Genomic DNA, 20,920 nt, shown 5'->3' with positions numbered 1-20,920 from the left:
ACACTACTGAAAAAAGTGGTGGCCCACTTTTCTTGATACGAACCCTTCAGATACTTGTAAACATTATTAAGATCCCCTCTCAGTCTTCTCCAGACTAAACAGCCCTAGGTCTCTCAGTCTTTCCTATACGAGAGATGTTCCAGTCCCTCAATCATCCTTGTAGCCCTTCATTGGACTCTGAAATGGTGAATGCTGTTCTACTGCTTTCTCTTTTCTGAATTTGCCAAGTGCAATGTGAATTCCTTTCTTTTCGATTGTCTTCCTTGGTAACCCACAAAGACACCTTGAGTTGAACTGTATTCATTAGGACAAGAAAGGACAGCAAAATAACCTCCAAAGTCCAGAACTGTCACATCACTATTTTAACCAGTGAGCCACCAACACTCTGCATGCTGTTTCAAGAAGGACAAATACTGGTGTAGTTACTGTACTTGTTTGCAATTTTCAAGCAAGCAGACTCTTAAGCTACTCCAAAGCACAGAGCCTAAAGTCAGGCCTTTACCACTTTCCAGTTTGTGCCCTGGACAGACTTGGAACATGTACCTTCTGCTTTATTTTTTTGGTTAACAGCCCACCTAGTTAAAATACTGCAAGAGTTTGTGCCTTCCCTCTTCCCCAGCAAGCTCAGCAGGCCCTCTGCCAACTCCTTTTCAGTTGTGAGGGAGAACAAGAACATCCTGCTGCAGCAGCCAGCTGGCTGCCTTCTCCTGTCAAGGACTTAATATACTTCCATGAAGTATTCAGCTGTTGCTGGATGAGAGACAGAGTGCTCTATAGTGCCTTCTTCTAACAGTCCTCCTCCCTGACTAGCACAGACTGAATGGATGAAAGAACCATATGCAAAGGAACAGGAATGAGGGTATGAACACAGCCTTCATTCTTTGGATAATCAAGTCACCTAATTCATCTTAACCTTTGCACTAAACATTTTCTCTCCAGGACAAAGGCTCACCAGACAAAAAAGTTCATGCCAACCTGAAAAACCTTGAAGCTACTTGCAAGTATTGTTGACCTCTCATCATGCTTAGCTCAAACTTGGCTTAATAAAAGTCCTCCTGTACCAAGGATGAAAATGTTTCTGCTCTCTTCAAAAAGAATGCAAGAAAATCAAACATTCCCAATTTTATTTTAAACATAAATATTCCCTTTCAATGTTTCTATCTCAAACACTGCATCACTGAGAAACTGAAAATGAAAGCATACAAGAATAAGCAGGACCAGCCTTGCCAATTCTTACCTTATTTTTTCCATGAATCACAGATTGAGTCAGGACTGGAACTTCTGTTGCCACAGCAGCAAGAAACCTCCTATTCTGGTAGTTTGCAACTGCCTTGTTGATTATTTCAGCTAGATGCTGGGAAACCTGCTTCAACTGCTCTCGCCTCACTTTCCTGCCCTTCTGGAGAAGACAGCCTATCCTACAAGAGCCAGACTACACTGTCCTCCGTCGCCTCCCCCAAGGGTCAGCACTGAGACAAGCAACGCTCAGCATCCTGTGGCAGCTCTTCCCTGGACATCTGCTAACAGGCTAAAATAGGTGCAGGAGCCTAGGAAATTAGCAACTGAGCCCTGGCATGGACAAAAGGGGACAGGAGAGCCACAGGGCTCCTGCTCCAGTATGAAAATGGACATAGCAGAGAAAGGCAGCAAGCAGGTGTGAAGCCAAGTAGGAATGAACTCCCTGAAGCAGCTGGGGCAAGGAAGTTCTGGAGGAGATTGAAATCCCCCAATCTTCCTACATCATGAGAACTCAAAACATCAAATTGCCTCTCAGTTAAACAGGTTAAAAATAAAAAATAATACCAAATTATAGTTATTTTCTCTATCATTTGCATTTTCAGAAGCCTGGGTTTCCTTTTAAACTGTTCCAGCTTGCAGTGTTTAAAAATACAGGGCTGGCATAAACTGATTTGCACCACCTTAATGTTAAGTTTACCACTTAAGTTTCATTTCCAAAGTCCAGTGCCCAATGTACCAGCCTGCACCACCAGATAATAATAATAATTGGCCCACTTCTGTGACCAAAATAATACCAAATAATAATAATTTGCCCACTTCTGTGATGCAGTTTCAATAAAATCGTTCAAACCTCACAAAGTAGAGATAAGGCAAACAGGTGATGAAATTGATGTTATCAGTTTAGAGGAAGTAAAACAAGGAGCTTCTTTACATAGGCAGCAGCAAACTGCTAGAACTTTCTGACACAGAAGACTGTGGAGGTGGGAAACCTCAGCAGGTTCAAAAGGGACTTTGGATGCTGGGGAATAACAAGAGAAAGGCAGAGGGGCCTGCTCACGTGCCAGTGTGGGAGACAAAATGTTAAGCCAGAAGGGCCACCATCCTTACTCAGTAAGGCACTTGTTTCCATTAAATTTTATCAGAGAGGGTCAGGGTACACAGAAACAATGCAAGAAATAATGAAGCCAACAAGCTTACTATCTGACGGGCTACAAAAGCTGCCACATCTTCAGATGTGCCCTGTACCACAGGGCTATCCTTGTAGCTGTAACTAAAAGAGGACAAGGGAACAAACTCCATCCCAACAACTAGAAATGCATGTACTGACTTGCAGGCCAGGACAAGTCCTCACTCAAAGCTAGATTTACCTCATAGACATCTCCTTGGAACAGCCTAAAACACAGCCAGAAACTCATATAACAGGTAAGGAGTGTGGAAAATCATGGGCCTAGTGCTCCAGCTTGCTTAGTCTGTGGTCCTCTTAGCTACCAATATAGGAATGCAACAGAAACCCGCTGCTGGAATGAAGCCTGAAAGCAAAGGCAAAGGCATTCCCTCTACAGACAGGGCTCCACTTGTTACTACAGTGTTCTTCAGAGATAGAATTCTGTGTGCAATTGTGACAGAAGGAGGAGAAAAACCAGCTTATATGCTGAGGTAACAGTCCAAGTGCAGTGGTTTTCTACAGAGAACAAGCACCCAGAAATCCACAGACCATTTCTACAAGAAGTTAATCGATGTGGTATCACCTTCCACATGTATGACCTTTTCTAAGGAAGCTGCAACACCGCTATACAGCCTTTCAGGGCCTTCAAATGCACTTAGATGAAACCAACAGTAATTGGTAACATCTATTCACCTGGGAAATATCACTGTGAAGACCTGATGGCTAAGATGGGACAAATGAATGACTTGTGAATGGTGCTAAGATGTCTGTGGGAGAGTAGGACAAGTTCTTTATCTTCAGGAATAATCATAATTCACAGTCAAATTAGCCAGGCATCTCCTGTTAAATAAATATCTCCTGTTAAAACACCTTGCTAATTTGAAATAGAAAATTTAAACGTTAACACCTAATTTTCAAGTTATTATTTAACATGGAACAGCTAGCAAATGAATTATGAGAGTGCTGAAAGAGTTAACCTTCAGTTTAATTCTCAGTAAAATATTACCACATAGGCTGAGGATTTGAGTTGTCTTTTTATTTCCCTCACAGCATACTAAATCAAAGAAGCTCAATAGGAAAAAAGCCTCACCAAATCCAAAACACATACAATTACTTACTTCACAGCTATACATATCCAGGAAATCAGTCATTGCAGTGCAACTGCCCACAACAATGTTAACTGACCCCTCAAACATCTGTTCCCTCAGTTCCAGAAAATGCTGAATTGTTTCCTTAGTGACCTTTTGTCACTTCTCATGGCTAAGCTGTGGGTATGTGATCTTCCCTGTAATGAAACGTAAGCAGTAAAGATCTGAAATGCTCTGCAGACAAGCGACCTTTCCACTGAAAGGCTTATGTCTGTTCAAAGTTATTTGTATTGCGGAATAGATAGAAAAAGAAATGTCAACAGCTAAACTTAGTTTATGTTAGTGAGACAAAGAGATTACCTGCTCCTTATTCTGTTTTTTCTAAGAGCAATCTAGTTTGACTTGATAGAAAAAGTCTGAAAATCTAGCACTTCCACAGCTGGTGTGAATCCAGGAGGTTTTTCAAGGGATTTTGGGAGGGGGTGAGGGTGTTGACTTTAAGCAGCTGCAATCTTCCATCTTCACAAAGCCTGCTCTCTTGCAGATTGATATTTCTATCTTGCTCTTCCAGAGACTGTCAAAATCACAGAGCTGAACATGTTGTGACAAAATCAGCCATTTGAAGCATCTCCTTTCCACTTGAATCTTCTGTAGTCTTTCAAAGCACACATACCCCAAGTAATCCTTTGACGTGAAGTAAAAAAACTAAGAAAACCTGAAGGCTTTGATGAACTCCAGAACATAAGAAAGCTAGGACATGTCTCTCATGTATGAAATGACTACTGTCTCAGTTCTGTTATAAGCACATATATTTGGCTGCAAAAGCCCATTTACTTGAAGCTTTCTACCTTGACTAGTAACTCCAAACCTCAACTAAGGCTCTCAAAGAAAAAAGATCCTAAACCCCATTAGTCCTGAATCTTAACAGTTAGTGCTTCATAGGGACCTTGAACAATCCTCTCACAGCCGGCCCTGTCTTGAGAGACAAGTTGGAACTGACTACCTCCAGAGGTCCTTTCCCATCTGTGTCACAGTATGGGTGAGCATTCACGTGCTTTCGTGAAAAGCACTTTCTTTTGTCAGCCGCCAGTGTTCATTCCTGGGTGCAGAGATGTTTCTGAATTACTCTGGAACATCTAAGAACCTAAAGCACCAGGCTATACCTATTTCTGGTTGCAACATGAATCTGTGTGAAACACAGAAACTACTTACAATTCCTGTAAGATATGTTTTTACATAGAGTCTGACATCACATTCTCTTTCACCTCAATTTACATGTATTCACTTACTTGATTCCTTTCTTTAAATCCCTTTTATTTCAAACCTGTTCATGAAAAATGTAGTGTCCGAGATCAATTCTGATGGCAAAACTTCTAGAGAAGACATCTGGATTGTATAATCTCATAATATATCCCAGTTTATTCCAGTAACTCCAGTCAATCTGAAACAATGTACACTGGTTGAGGATCTGGTTCATCCCTGTATGTAATTAGAAAGGAAAGGTGTTCCCCTAATTTACAGTCACTCCAGACCCAGAATCAACTGTTCTGCCCAAATGTGCTCCTTGTAAAGACCAGAGAGCTCTGTAACAAAGTATTATGAAGAGCTGATCACAGAATCATGGAAAAGCTATAAAACTTGTCCATACAGAGGATACAAAAATAGACATTTTCTAAGAAGACACAAAACTGAGAGGATAGATGAGTGTGAGATGACAGAAGGGAATATAATTGAGCATCTGCACCAGATAAATAAGCAATGAAATGTGAAAAGTTGCTTAAGAGCAGAAGATGTTTCCCTTTATGCACAAAGAACTAGCCTCTGCATACTAAGCAACATCTACACACAAATACTCCACTAAATTGAGTTTATTACAAATAAATCTATCATGAACTAAATCAAGATGTTAAGGCATGAGCACGGGACTAGAATTATTAAAGCAAGGCAAAAATAAGAAAAAATGAAGAAGACAAGATTCCAGGGTTTAATCAGAAAATCAGATGAGAAGGTAATAGCGAAAGAAATATGGAGAAAAACTGCCTGCTGCTGTGTGTGTGCTGCATGAATATTTGCATCTGCCAACAAGCCATCAAAAAGCAAACTGGCACCAAGTCATAACTCACCATTTGCTATTTATATTCTGGCAGCGTTAATGTTTGTGCAATTTCTATCAGTCAAAGTCTCCTTTTTGGGGATGGGGATAAGAAAAGCAGATACTCTAATCTACTGCTATTGGTGTTTGTATTCACTGAGTTATCTGGTGCTTGATGTGTGCCTCATGTATCACTTTTTATTTAAAAAATTGACATATTTATTCAAGAATTATTTTAACACACTAGCCTTATTCAAATATACACAAAGGCTTTAGCAGACATTTTCAGCCAATCATTTTATGTGATTTATGCATTGGCATGTAAAAGGCAACAATTAATTGTGTGCACATACTGTAATCACAGTCTTGTCAAGGTTCCTCATTGGTTGCAGCAGTGGAAACAACTTCACAGTTAAGCAGCCTATTAGTAAGTCTTTTTGAAGGCTTTTACACCTGACAACTGGTGGAGCTCATTTTTATTGTACCAAGATTAGAAGACAAAGACCTACTGCTTTTATCACTTCACCTTGGTTATAGTGTGGGGTTTTTTTGTTTATTTTAAACTGGTCAACTTCCACTTTAAAACCACAAATTAGGGTAGGTAAAATTCACATAGATGGTCCCACTTGTAGAGTTTGGGTATGGATGAGAATTTGATTATGCCATTGCAGAAAGCACCCCTAACTCTGCAGTGCAAATATAGTCTTTAAAAATGATGAGTGCTTGCTCCCCTATGGAGTCTAATGTGTGACTTGTTAAGACAACGACCCGATACTGCGCTGAGAAAGGAGATCATCATCAGAATGAAGCGGGTTGAAGACCTAGAAGATACACCCATGGCTGTTGCAAAGAAACTGTGAAGAGGTAGAGAGCACAAAGAGGATAAGCAATATAAGGTGGCATGTTCTAGTGCCCAGCAAGGAAGGAACAAGAGATACCAAGGAAGTGCTAAAATATGAACCAATATAAAGTCATATTCTTAAGCATTTAGGGTTGGGAGTACTTCCTATCTATCTGTTACCCTCTTCCCCATCTCTGCAGCTGTGTACTTCCACAGCAGCTTCACCCATGCCTGAACCACAGCTGACATGGTCTTGTCCTTTTTCTTCCATCTGTTGAACACAAATCAGCATCTATTCAGTTTTGTAGCAAGTTCACGGTTATGACTGAACTGGTAAAAAACAAAGCTTTTTATACAGGGTTGCCCCTGTGGGCTGCCTTACCACTGAGCCAGACAAGCACCTTTGCCAGTGCAGCAAGAAGAGATGGAAACACCATCTCCTCCAGTAGCTGCTAAGGCTGTGGCTTCACTGGCTGCACCAGCTGAGCAACAGATGTTGTGCAGAAGCAGAGAGGAAGAGAGGACTTGTGGAAGACTTAAGGTTTGAGGGAAGAAAAAGCACAGATGATGAACTCTCACAAACATGCAGAGAAGAATCCTAGTGCAAAACTAAACAAAATTAACATCCCTTGCTAAGAGGCAAAGCAAGGCTGGGTGAAGAGCAAGGAACCCATAGCAGGCAAATAAACATGGAGAGAGGTATTTCAACAGGTTGTGTTATCAACTGGCAAAAATTGTTAACACATGACCATATTCAACTGAGAATGAACTGAAAGAGAAATGAATGGAAAATGTATAACATTTTGCTGCTCTTTTATCCTGTACTGCTTAAGCCTTTGTTCACATAGATAGCCTTCCATTCTGTTCAAAGCAATGGCAGAATGCAACTGCACAGGGATTCCACAATAAAGGTTCCTTCATCTCTCAAACATGTGAGAGAACAAGTGACAGAGGGATGTGGTTTTACTTACAATTTAAGTTACTGAAATTCACAGTGCTCTAAATGGCCATTCATCATACTGAGTGATATAATCATATATGAGTAGTGATTTACATCTGAGCCCAAGTTTTCTGGTCTTTTGCTCAGTGCACGACTATAGGCCGGGTATGCCTTGAAATGCCATAAGTCTAACAAGAGATTGTGACCTCACACTTATGCTGCATTTCTTTAGCTTTGGGCAACACACTTATTTAATTCAGGAGGAGGAGGAAGGCATCTATTTTCTTGCAGAAGAACATCCTGCTCAATTATGATGTACCCCCAGAGCATATGGCCAGAAGCAAAGACAACCATTTTTCCTACAGAGCTTAAGGAAAGTAACTTCAGCTTAGCCACCTTGTGCTGACAAAAACTGGGCTTAAGTAAATCATGGCATTCATGTGCACCACTGCAGCACAGCACCAATGCACTGGTCCTCCACAGCACACTTGATTTTGCAACTTCTCTGTTACAACTAGCATGAAGAAAAGCAGCACTATGGCTGGTGTAATTCACCCACCCCAGAACATCAGATCTAGACAGCTTTGCTAGCTAGCTATGAGGTACAGTGAAGACTCACATATCACTTTGGCATGGTTGGGAACTAAAAGGAAACAAAAGAATTTCTATGGAACAAGTGAGGTGGCTAGATGATAAATTAAGTCTAAGCTCCTGCCCTGTGCCTCCCTTAAAGGGATATACCAGCACCTCGAGAGAGCAATTAATCTCATCTTAAAATACACGTTCAGGACACACATGATGAACAGCTTGTTGAAGGTACCATGTTTTCACCTTAACTGTGAAGGAAAGTGATTAACTGCGGCTTTGACATCTAGTTTTACTATCTTTAAAGCCAGAAGAGATGAACCTTAGTCTCAGGGGGAAGGAAAGAAATACACAACAGGCAGTTCAGCTCCTCTCTTGCCTCTGACCAGAGGCAGAACTTCCTTCCCATCACCTCTGAAACAGAACATGTAGTCCTAGGAGAACAAGCCTTCATTTCAGCCACTAGCTAACCACCCACCCATGTACACTTTGAAGATGAGAGATGGCAAACACCTCACCATGTTTCTTGGACAGCTGCCACCTTCAAACAGGGTGGCCCCATAGCTGGGGAGGGAGCCTGAGCTCTCCCCCTGCCGGAGCGTCATCCAGCCTCACCAGGACCGCACAAACCCACCTACAGGCACAGGTGTGATTACCAAAATTAACAGCATGATTTCACCGACCCCTTCAGTCAGGCAGCAGCGTTCAGAAATGCTCACGCACTGCCTCTTCACCCATGGCTGCCCTTCCCTGTGCCAGCTCTGCCCTCTGCTTTGTTCCAGCTAGCCCACTGGTGCGTGACTTGGTGAGTCAGCTGAACCGAGAGAGGTGAAAAGCCATTATTTGAGAAGCCTTCCCTCATTACAAGGTTAGGCTAATTCATTCAAGAAAATTACATTCATTTCTCAGTTATCTTCAGACACATCAATCCAGTCCAAAACCAGACTGGATTGGTGGCACTTAAAACTATATTTGCACTTACTCTGTTCATTCTACAGAACACTGTAACTAAGAAATCAGCAGTTTAAACAGCCTGCTGCCTCAGGTTACAGAAGTTTGCTTGCGGATTATTCTTTCTTCCATTTTGAAAAGCGCATAAATTATTACAAAAGTGACTAAAATTCTCTGTCTTTCATCAAAGACATTCCAGTTATCTGTCAACAAAAGTCATAGTTTACTGGGTATCCACTAATAATCTGCTGAAAAAAATGCAACTGATGTGTTTCAGGATTAAGGGGAAAAAAAGCTTTTCTTCTTGTAATTTCAGAAGATCCAACAGGGTTAGTGTGACAATTAGTGAATATTTAAATGCTTGATAGTCATTGGAAATAGTCTGACAGTGATGGCCAAATAATTTCAGGCATGAGAAGAAAAGAAAGTCTCAGACTGATGAATAACTGACATTTGACCTGCTGTTCAATTCCTAAGCTGGAAAAAAATGCAATTCATATTGAACTGAAGTTGAAGCTGGCTAAGAAAGCATAAAACACTGCTTCATGTTTCTGCATTGCTTAATGTCTAATGCTCTTTTTATAAAATTGTGTTATTCACTGTTACAATATGCATATTGAGGAGAGGAATAAATACCTAGGACAAAGCAATTACCATAGCCCATAAATGTTACAGAAAATAATTTAAACATTTATAAAACTGTGGCTGATCTTTTGAGTTTAATAGAGTAATACAATGCTTGTGCAAATTTTTAAGTATCAGGTATTCAGTATCAAGACTTCTAATATTAAGCTTTTTCTGGCACACTGACACTTGCCTTAAGTTGGTGGGGAATACACTTCACAGAAGGCTTTTTCCTCACAAAGGGAATATGAACCACCATTATATGACTGCACAAACAAAACCAGCTAAACAAAAAAATCCACTCAGAACATTAGCCTTAAGAAATGGCCTCAGTGGGATTATGAAGTCCTTCTTTCTGACAATTTGAGGCACAGAAAATTCCCTGCCAAGGTAATACATCCAAACTCCAGTGAAAGGTAAACGGTTTTGGTCCAAGGTCATTTGGTCTTTATTCTCAGATAATCTAAAGAAGCCTTTCTCTTCTGAGAGAAAAGCAAATTGAAATTAAATGTTTACAACCAATGTTTACTAAGGATTACACCCTCACCCCACTTTCTATTAAGAGACTCCTATTGCTCAAGAAACCAGGTGTTAATCCCTCAAAGCAGATGACATTTTCCAACCCTGCATATTTCACAAAGCTTGAACACATTAAGAGGGAAAGAAAGTTTACATAAGACACAAAACAGATGTTTATTAAACTTGAAAAATTTGACAGGCAAGTATGTTTTGGTCTTTCCAAAAGACAGCCACAAAGAGGCAGCAACTACTTTCTTCCAGACACAATAAAGAGGACTTTGGTTTGGTTTTAATTAAAGAGACTGGGTCCAAAGCAAAAGAAGAATCCTTACCTCCTGTGATACACTTTGATCTCACCTTTGAAGCTAGTGGCATAGCAACAACTCTGACTTTCTATTTAGCATCAATTGTATCATTCTAGGCACATCAGCATTGTTCACCTAGAGAGCAGGATATGACCAGTAACAAGCACAATGTTGGTCAGGGTTAAACCTGGCCTGAGTCACATAATCATCCCAGCAGTCTCACATAAGAAACAGTCCTGTCTTCAGCATTACCCAGAAATGAACAACACTGATTCTCTCTGTTTGGAGTAGCTTTAAAGCAGATTAATTCTGGCATTGAAGCAACTATAAAAGTAAATATAATATAAATGGTATAAACAGTAAAGGGTTTTCTTCCCCAGAAGAAGCAGCACCCACCAGGATGCAAACTCAAGGCCAGGCTGCATGGGGCTTTGGACAAACTGGAACTAGATGGTCTTTAAAGTACCTTCCAAACCATTCTATGATTCTATGATCAGCTATTTTTATAATTCCTTAAAAACTGTTTATTTTTTACCTAAACTGGCTTGAATCCACAGGGGAGACAGTATAAAAACAAACATAAGAAAATCCATGTTTAACTAGTTTTATAGAATGAATCCCATTCTCTTCCAACTAAATTAGATGAAACTGGTAGAAACAAAACCAGAGCAAAACCAAGCAGAACTGTACACCTCCACCCTCTCTTGTATAATACACATCTTCTATTCAGCAGTGTTGGGCTTCGCAAGTCTTATGGTAGAAGTATCAGCCCAAGGCATATCTTTTTTTTTATTATCATTATGTGTACAAGGGTGAAAAAACTTTCTTCCTCCTTCACATTAGTCATCTGAGACAAAGCTCAGATGCTAAAGCAGAATGGGACCATATTTGTTCATTCTATAAAGTAGTCATAACTCAGTCAAACACTAGCTGAAACAGACTGTTGTAGTTTGGACCTCTGCTCTTCAGTTCGCATATCCTGACTAATTTTTAAGTAAATACAGCCAAACTGGAACTTAGAAATAAAAAGTAAGAGACAAAAAAGCTATTCCACACTTGCAAGCAAACCCTCCATAAAGCCAACAACATGACCGACACCTGCAAGTGCTGAATGATCGTGAACTTTCAACTCCTGGCCTGATTTTCAGGCACTAAGCACCTACAACTGCAGCAGAAGCCAGCGCTTGTTTGCTCATGACAGACTCTAAGTAAAGGTACAGAAATTCAGCCATAAAAAGCTGAATAACTTAAAAGGGGGAAGGATATTCTACATAATTTATGTTCTCATAGCAGAACAGACAAAAAGGTACTAAAACAGATAATTGATGAATTTCATACTTTCCTTTTATATTAAAGGTAGTAAATAGAAAGTGAAAGTAATGTCATCTTTTTTACGAAAGCAGCAGTGTCTACTTCTCCCCTGCCTCCTCCAAGCATCTGTATTTGCTTGACAGGAATCATGCAACCAGCTAACTGGATGTAAAAAATCCAGGATTATCTAGTCAGCTTTCACCGGCTTTTTGGAACATAAGACTGTTTGGACATTCTGCAATGAAATACTGTTTGTTAACAGCAAGCAGCATGAAAGAATTTTCTTGTGTACCCTTCCTTTCACAACGCTCCCATAAAAACTCTTTCCATATACTTTATGGTAGTTTTTTTTCTGGAAAAAGATAAAAATAATAATTTACAGGTCCATCTGAAGCCACATGGATCTCTTTTTCTTTTTTTTTTTTTTTTTGCCTCGAGAGATGCTATTACAACAAGCCAGACATAGTTCAATTATGTAGCACCAAAACAATAACACCAAAGTAATCAACTTTCCTTTAGAAGGACAAATGATACCAGAGTTACTTCACTTTTAAACAGCTCAAAGAACAGCAGCACTAGGGGAAGAATGGAGCAGGTAATTTTTTTCTCCCATTTTATTATAAGCAGAACAGACAAAGAAATTTGAAGGATTTTGCTCGAACAAAAACAAGTCATTTGCCTACGACAGGAGAAAGGTTATTGCCTAAGTGCAAAAATCTTGAATCTTGACTCCTGGAAGATAAATTAGAACAAAACCCAGGAAACCAAAAAACACAAAAAAACCTGAAACACACAATAACCCCAAGACAAAACAAGAACAAACCCAAGAAAAACACCACAGCGATAAGATCTTTTTCCAGTTTTAGTAATGGGAGAGATGGTGAACATAAAACAAATGGCAGGTAGCAAGGAAGGAGGACTAGACACAGATGGATAGTCTCTGCTACTACACTACATCCCTCAAATTCAGAAAGAATTAGCACCAGTATCTATTTTTACACAGACTTCACAAGTAAATAATAAACTGGCATGACTTAAACCTCATACCATCCTACAAGACACATTACAAGCATCAGTAACATTTACCCCATTTGCTAATGAAGAGAAGATGATCCAGCAAAATTCCTGAAACTGTAGGAAACACAAAATCTCAGTTATACTTGTATCATAACTGGAAAGTTTCTTTCATAACCATGGCAGCACAAGTTTTAGAAGAGTAGTTAGAACCTTCTATCATGCAAAAAGCCTTTAATTCTTCACTGAAAAGCAAGCCAAATGACAGCTTCAGAAAATAATCACATTGAAAGGATCTGAACAGAGAGTTGTTTAAACACCTAGATCTTCCAGGTGTTGTTGAAGTTTAAAACCAAAAATAATGTTGATGTCTTCTAATAGTAAAGATAGAAAAAATAATGTTTTCTCAAACTCCCAGAAGCAAAGCCAGAGTTATACAGGTGCATTGCATCCACCTCTTACTTCTGTTTGCTTCTAAACAATTTAATGAAAAGGACCTGATAACAAAATGGCTCCTACTGTTTGCTAAATAGAATTATTAATGCTTTTAAATTGCACATAATTTTCAAAATACAGTGAAGCAGCAGCTGTGGAGAGGGGAAAAAAAAAAAAGATTGTATCTGGGATAATAGGGATATTCGTACTGTGTAAGATAAGCAGAACTACTTTCATTTGCGTTCGATGATTTAAACTAGAACTACACTTCTGAACAGTGATGATTACCTAAAAAATGCTAACTTTTATCTTTTTGCTATGGGTATTTGATAGATATTCGGAAGGGTATAAAAACATAACAAGTTGCTACATATATGAGCATTAGACTTGATGAGAGTTCAGTTCACACATACCTGCCTGCCCAGAGAACTTACTCTCTACTACAACAAAATCTATGACTGAACACACAGCTGTAGTTGGGTCACAAACAGCATCAGAGAGTAGACCAAAAAAGCATGTGTGTGTATACACACAAAACAGACAAACAAAACCATCTATAATACAGGGATAACATTTTATCAGTGACCATAAGCACTTTCAGGGAGCACTTAACATCCACATATCTCAGAGGTAACTCCCCTACTTCACAGAAGGGAAAAGTAAGCCAATGAAGGCATGGAAGTTACCATAGCTACACGAAATGCAAGTAACAAAGGATGAAACCCGAACTCGCGTTTCCAGTTTCCTATTCACTGAACTCTGAGGACCTTGAAAAATATACATTCCAGTACACTTTCATAACAGCAACAGTGTTCAACAACCTTACATGTTAATTACCTGAGCATGGCATGTTAAAATCATTAGTGGTTACTAACAGCTAGATAGCAGAAAACAGAATTGGTCTTTGTATCAAAACTAATTCAGACTAATTATTCTGATCACACAAACAAAAGCGGTAGTAACTCTGCTTCCTTGGCAAGCACAAACCTAGATTAATTTCAGTGGGGTATAGAGAAATTTTAGCTGAGACTGCTTTCATTCTCTCCTTGCACTCAACCTGTATGTGAATATTTGGCGCTTGTAAGATACAAATTAGTAAAAATTTCGATTATTTCAAGTTACTATCCTAAGGATTTGCCAAAAGAAATCTGTAGATCTGTATAGATATACAGTTTACTGGATCAAGAGCAAAACTGCACCAACACATTAATATCAGCTGTTCAGAAAGCCCAGTAAACCACTGACTTAATATTTGAAAAAAACAAACAAACAAACAAAAAATCACTACAAAACAAACCAAAACAACACACCAAGCACTTTCACCTCTTCTGAGGCTGTTGAAATACAAGCAGAATATTAACTGCAATTTACAGCTCACTGTTTAATGTTATTCTTTTGCACCATTATCTATTTAATGCTGATGTAACAGCTATTTTTCTCCACAACATATTCATTAGCCAAAAAAATCACAGTTGAAATATAAAGAGAACTGGTTTGAAAACATATTTTTTAAAATGCCTTAAATAATCTTTAGCCATCCCAACCTCCACATTCTTACCGGAACTTCAAAAGTTTCTTGTGTGTCATCCAGCATCTGAATTTTGATGGAGATGAGTTTTCCTGGAGGTGTCATAGGTGGTTTCTGTCCGTGCTCCAAGGTACTGATGCCAGCATTTTCCTGAGCTCCTAACCGGGATCCTGCTGTTGGTCTCTGCTCTGTTTCACCCATGTTTAGAGAAACTCGTTTCTTATATCTGATAAAAGAATAAGGACAAAGAAGACCATATAACTTAAAAATCAGAGCTGTTGCACATAAGCATTATGGTGTACATACTTACAGCTAATAAACCATATGACTATTAACACAAAATAATAACCATTATGATTTTTTTTAGCGTCTCACATGAACACATGAAAATCAGGCAAACTATACTTTTCAAAATACCCAAGCTAATCACCTGCTAGCTACAGTACTGCACAATAGGAAAGTATTCCTTTTCTCCTGAAAAAGGAAACAAGACCCCACTGGAAAGAGAGCCAAACAAAACCCAAATTTCAATTCATTATGCTAATTTTTTTGTGTTTCTGAATCAGGCTGTTAGCAGCCACAGCCAGAAATCCCAGAAAAGGGAGGATGGTGAGGAAAGGTGAGACAACTCACCACTTCCTAACCATCATCTCCCTCCTGTCCATATCAGTACTTCCTCCTTTGGTCCTCCCAGCCTTCTCTGGCCCTTTTGCAGCTGCCACCTTGCTTAAGGGTCTGCAAAGAAAAGCCAAAGAGGTACAAGATGACCCCAATTACATGGCCTAAATGTTTTGTTCCCTTTGGGGACCAAAGCAGCTCTAGAACCTGGAGCCTGCCATGATCCCACTGATGGGCCATGGACTATGAGGATGTGCTACTGAGAAGTCCAGAAGAAGCCAGAGCATAAAAACTGTTTTGGAAAAGCAAGGTAAATCTGATTTCCCACAAAGCCCTATTAGCAGGAGAGGAATACCAAGGAACACACTTTCTTTTACATGCCAGGGAGAAGCCACACCTCCACCACTCACTGAATGTGGATGTCTGCTTTGTATCCACAGAAAGTAACCTGAGAAACTGGCTTGCTAATTTTGTTTCCATGCAGCTTTCACACCATGTTACACAGCACATTTCTGTTAAACAATTATTCTATCTTAAAATAGGAGCAGAGCTACAACAGCGTGGATTTTAAATCAAGAGTGTGATTTTTCGTTAACTGGCACAAGTTCAAACTTTCTTTTTTAATTCAAGGACCATTAGTTTTACTAGTCAAATGTTACACATCATAGTAGAATTTTATTTTACTTCCTTCCCCCTCTCTCCCTGCTTTTTACTCTCTAGCTGGGTTTTTCTGAAACCCACTGCTAATGTCTATTTATCCTCCTCGATAATTGCACATTCTGCATGACTTTTATATGTTGATCAATAACCATCAGAAAAACATGTAGCACACAGAAAGAGTGGAAATGTAACTTTCCAGCTGAACAGAGGCACAAGAGAGTACTGCCAATCACTGACTTGTTTTTACGCTGAGTCCTGTCTTCAGCAGGATATACTATTCACTACCCATCATCCTCCTGTGTCCTCGCTAAGCTGTTCCCACAGATTTTGTACAGAGCAAGTGGTTTGGAGTAAAATTTTTTTAAACTGTACTTTCATTAAAGAAAAAAAAAATTAAAAAGAGCTGAGAAGGGGATGAAAAATTAGGGATCGCATATTTCTACGTGTCATCTCAACAGGCATAGGTGAAGAAGAAAAAAATGCACACCGTTTTTTGCAAAGAACCAGTGCAATCCTACCCAACAGGGTTGCTGATACTAGTGAAACCTACACAAGTGCATGTCAAATAGTACTGAGAGGCAAATGTTTCTTTAATTGGCTTTGTAATCTAAAATGTAGAAGGAATTATTGAGAATAATAAAATACAATTAATTGAATTAAAACCTTTTTATGAGACTAGAAGTGCCAACAAGAAAGCTGCAGTTGGAGACAGAAATTCCAGAATACACCAAGATCTACATAGCAAGAGTCCAGGCCTACTTACAAATAAATCTGGTTTTCATGCATGTGAAGTACACAGGGACATTTTAAAAGGTAGCACATGCACCCTGTCTAGAAATGCCACTGCACACAAAGATACTGGTCCATGTCCTTATCAACTGAAAAGCTCTTTTAAGAGCTCTTCAGAAGTCACCATGTACCATAGACAGCACCAACATGGCAGAAAGGACCTCCTCCACAATTGCTGTGTTATCACAGTAGTGTTTTGCTAGGTACAGATGTTTAGTGGATGAAGAAATCTGTTCCTTCCATTAAATCCTAAATATAAGAATCAATCCAGTCAGTTCAAGTGATACCATTAAATTATCAATGCAAGGAAGTATTACAGAGCTTGAACCTTTCTATAAATATTGTTCTGACTAGAGGATCTAGTGGCCCACACACACATTCAGACAGGCTGATAAATTTAGTGAAACAAGATGCAAATTTTGGAGCCAAAAAAATCATAGAGGAAAAGTAGAAGCCAAACCACTCCATATATACAGCTGAGAGGTTTCACTAACAGTATGATAGAAACTCTTAATATATGTATCTTGAACCATTCAGTTACATACACATACATTTCCTTTTGGAAGCAAAGATCTAAGAAGCCTTAGCCACCCTGATCACATGCATCTGCTACTGAAAAATTCAAAGCAGACTCCTCCTTTTTTAATCTGTGTGTAAATTTGGTGGAGTCACCATCCCTGGAGGTATGTAAGAGTCATATAGAAATAGTACTTAGGGATATTGTTTAGTTAAGGACTTGTCAGTGTGAGGTTGACGGTTGGACTCTGTGATCTAAGGTCTTTCCCAACCAAGGTAATTCTGTGATTCTGTGTTTCTATATCTAAACATCAGCATGCTGCATTGGACGTGATTTCAGTTTTTTTCCGTATGACACTAGTCTCACTATGGTGCTGTCATAACATCAGCCTATCTTTATTAAGCCTTTAGGTAAGAGGCTTCAAAATTATTACAATTACCCTCTCTAAAATAATGCAGTGCATGGCTCAAACTGCATACCTTTCTCTAAATCACTTTCATCTAGAAGACAGTGAAGTAAGGTCACAGAATGAAAAGGAGCATTAAGCCAATACTGAGCAAATCTGAGAGGATTAGGATACCTAACATGTATTACATTGAGAAAAAGAATCAAGTTTGGACAGAGAAAGACTACGTCGATGAACTGCGGAAGGTTTTAACAGAGAAGAAAAAGCAGTGGGCACCTGACTGCATCAGATGCAGCTCTAAGCAAAACTTAAGTGGAGATTAACAACCAGTATAGGAGCAAAGGTAGTGGTAAATAAAAGAGACTCATCTTAACTCTGGAAATTAAGTTTCTGCCTGTTCTTTTTGACAGCTGGTAAAACCCAGGGCTGAAGTCTCATCTAGATTCATTTGGTGCTAGTGCCCTTCTTGGCAGTATCTGAACAACATACAAGGAACACAGCTAGCAAAAAGAAGAATCACAACCACCTTGACAAGACTTATAACAACACTTCCTTCGGATTAACTATTAATGAAGAACGAATGGATTGGCAAAACCTCAGGTAGTGTTGCATGTTACCCATCAAAGCCCAGATTGAAGTTGGAAATAAGAGGAAAAGAAAGGGAGAATTAGGGGGCACACGGGAAAGAGGGATAGAGAAAGAAAAAAAAAAAAACAAAATATGTGTGTGAAAAAAAGGAGGGGAAGAAAAGATTTCACCACCCTCAGGATCCTGCACTGGTGGTCTTCTGGTCTTCCTGGCTATAAATCTGAGGTGGTGGGAGTGAGAGTGAGAATGAGAGAGAAGAAAAGGGAAAATATGTGCATTTTACAGCATCTGCAAAGATAGAGCCTGCTGCAGAGAGTTAACCTGCATCCCAGCCTTAACAAGGGGAGAAGTTATCCGAGACAGCTGAGCTGCCCATGGAGGAGCCGTGGACCCTCCTGCTCCCTCCTTGCCTGATGCTGTGCACTGACTCTCACTTTCCTCAGACCTTTCACTGAGCCAATGCACCTCGCCAACCCAAAAGAAAACAACTCAGTATTCATTTTTTGCTGGGTTAGCAAATAAAATCAGCTCTCAGCAGGCCAGGAAATCTATGGCTGGGGTGAGCTAAGCCAACCAGCTGCTGGTAGGCCACTAAACTGACTCAAGTCATCTCACCTAATCTACCTAAAGCACCTGGATGGCACAAAATGCTACAAAGATTAGTAAACATGGTTTTGTACTACACAAACATGACAGATTAAAATTTTAAGTTCTGTATATACTTATGCAGTGGCTGCACAAAGGGCAAGCTGTGGTTCACCATAACACCATTTGAGTTCTCCGTGCTCAAAACAGGCACATTTTATAGCACTGGAAAGGCTCAGGCCAATTAAAGTTTCCATGTATTTTTCCTTGCCAAGATGAAAAAACAATCAAACTGACTTAGTCTAAAGGGAGTTAGGAGTATAAAGAGCACTTTTATTATACTGGGGGGAGGATGGACAGAGGCCATGAGAATAAACGGTTACCAGAACTGCAAAATACTGAAGAAGAGATAAGCAACAAGACACTGTTAGAAATGTCAGCAGAGCTCATGTTGGAACAGACACTAATCTGGTCTGTTAACTACTTTGCTCTTCGAAGATCAGGCAATGAGGCTTGGACATTTGATGTAAGAGATTCCCAAAGCCTGAAGGCTCCTCTTTTAGGGAGAGAATGGTACCAGGTATCTTTTCCATTCCTTTTGTTTTGCTTAAACACATTTTCACAGCATGAAACAAAAGGCTGCACACTGCTCACACTTCTCTTTTTAAAGGTGGGGAAGCCTGAGGCACAGTGGGATGCTGTGACTGGTCTGTAAAGTCACCAGGCAGACCAGCCACAGAGCTAAAGCTGCAGTCAAGGCACCTCAGATGCTGGCCCAACATTGTCTCCCAGATCATATGGCAATGAAACATTTGGGAGAGATTAAAGTAATCAACATAATACCAGATGAGACAAATCAAACTGACTCAATGGCTTATTAATGGTCAGCAAGAACTAGGAAGGCACCAAATGACTAGAAAGGAACAAATTAAATCCAAATCTTGTAAAGGATAATGAATGTGAAGCAGCAAGGAGAAAGAGGGGCAATTCACGCAAACTGCTCACATGCTTTTAACTCGCAGCTTCTTGTGGAACTTCTAGAAAAGCCTCAGCTGTGGAGAGGACTACAATAAATACTGCTAGCTAACACTTGTGCCAAGTACTCATCTTTAATTCTAAGCAAGTTCTTATTTGCAGAAAAACATAAAACTTGACAAATTGGAGTAAGTTTAAACAATCATAAGTAAGTTACAAGGAAAGACAGGATAATACGCACAAGTCACATGTGGAAGGTTCAGAGACCGCAGCTGTGGCACATCTAACCATGAGGGTGAAGATGCCACCTCTCTCCAACTGTCTAATCCACCCCTGCACCAGACATCAACATTCCAAAGCAGAGACAGCACAACACGTCTGCACATCAGCCACCCCACTGCACAGGCTAATTTATCAATCAAGCCCATATCTCATATGATATGCTGATCTTTCGCATTTACTCTTCTCTCCTCATGGACTACAGCAAATTAGGTCTAAATGTATGGCCCTGCCAAAAGCACATCTCCATTAAGTGAAAATTCTATACCTCCAGCACAAACTGTCAGTGAAACTCCACTTTCATTAATTACCATAAAACATTAAACATGAGAGCAAGTTCCTTCAACCGACATCAAGAAAAAAAAATAATAGAACAAGGCAGTAAGACCAGGAAGACTGAAACCAAATTCAGTTTGAAATGATGGGAAGCAGACAGAGGGCAAATACAGCTCAGTCTTTTATATTTTGTGCAACATTATCCCAGGTAGTTTCTTCAAGTCCGTATCTGCACAAAGGACAGATGGTGATTACAAAAATTTAAGCCATTCATCTAAATAAAACGAATGGGATTTTTTCTCTAAAAAACACAATTTTGAAAGTTACAATGACTCAGTGCCAAAGAAAGAAATCATCCTCAACACTTGCACAACAGAGCTCATGCATGCCAGGCACAGCAGTGGTGAAAGTCAAACCCAGCCCTCAAGGAAGCAGACACAAGGCACGTGGCTGGTGGCAGCGGCAACAAATGGCAAGTCATACTGAATGAAGTGACTGGATCAGCCCTGTCCCAGACAAACAAAAATAACCCTAAGCTGGTTTTTGACTGGGATTCATCAGGCACCCCATGGGACAGCTGTGTGGGAATA

At 39.7% G+C, this 20,920-nt stretch overlaps 1 protein-coding gene across 5 annotated transcripts in view; it reads right to left on the bottom strand.

Annotated features, from left to right (window-relative positions):
• Positions 1 to 20,920, bottom strand: part of FARP1 (FERM, ARH/RhoGEF and pleckstrin domain protein 1) — a 210,041-nt gene that overhangs the window by 151,463 nt on the left and 37,658 nt on the right. For all 5 annotated transcript variants that reach the window (XM_051619982.1, XM_051619945.1, XM_051619954.1 and 2 more), the window contains exon 2: positions 14,668 to 14,863. In XM_051619982.1, the coding sequence (XP_051475942.1) occupies positions 14,668 to 14,838 (171 nt within the window). In that variant the 5' untranslated portion in view covers positions 14,839 to 14,863. The remainder of the gene's footprint in view (positions 1 to 14,667; positions 14,864 to 20,920) is intronic.

This window comes from Apus apus, chromosome 1 (assembly GCF_020740795.1).
Source record: "Apus apus isolate bApuApu2 chromosome 1, bApuApu2.pri.cur, whole genome shotgun sequence".
Taxonomy (NCBI): domain Eukaryota; kingdom Metazoa; phylum Chordata; class Aves; order Apodiformes; family Apodidae; genus Apus; species Apus apus.
This window is presented reverse-complemented; position numbering and strand designations above follow the sequence as displayed.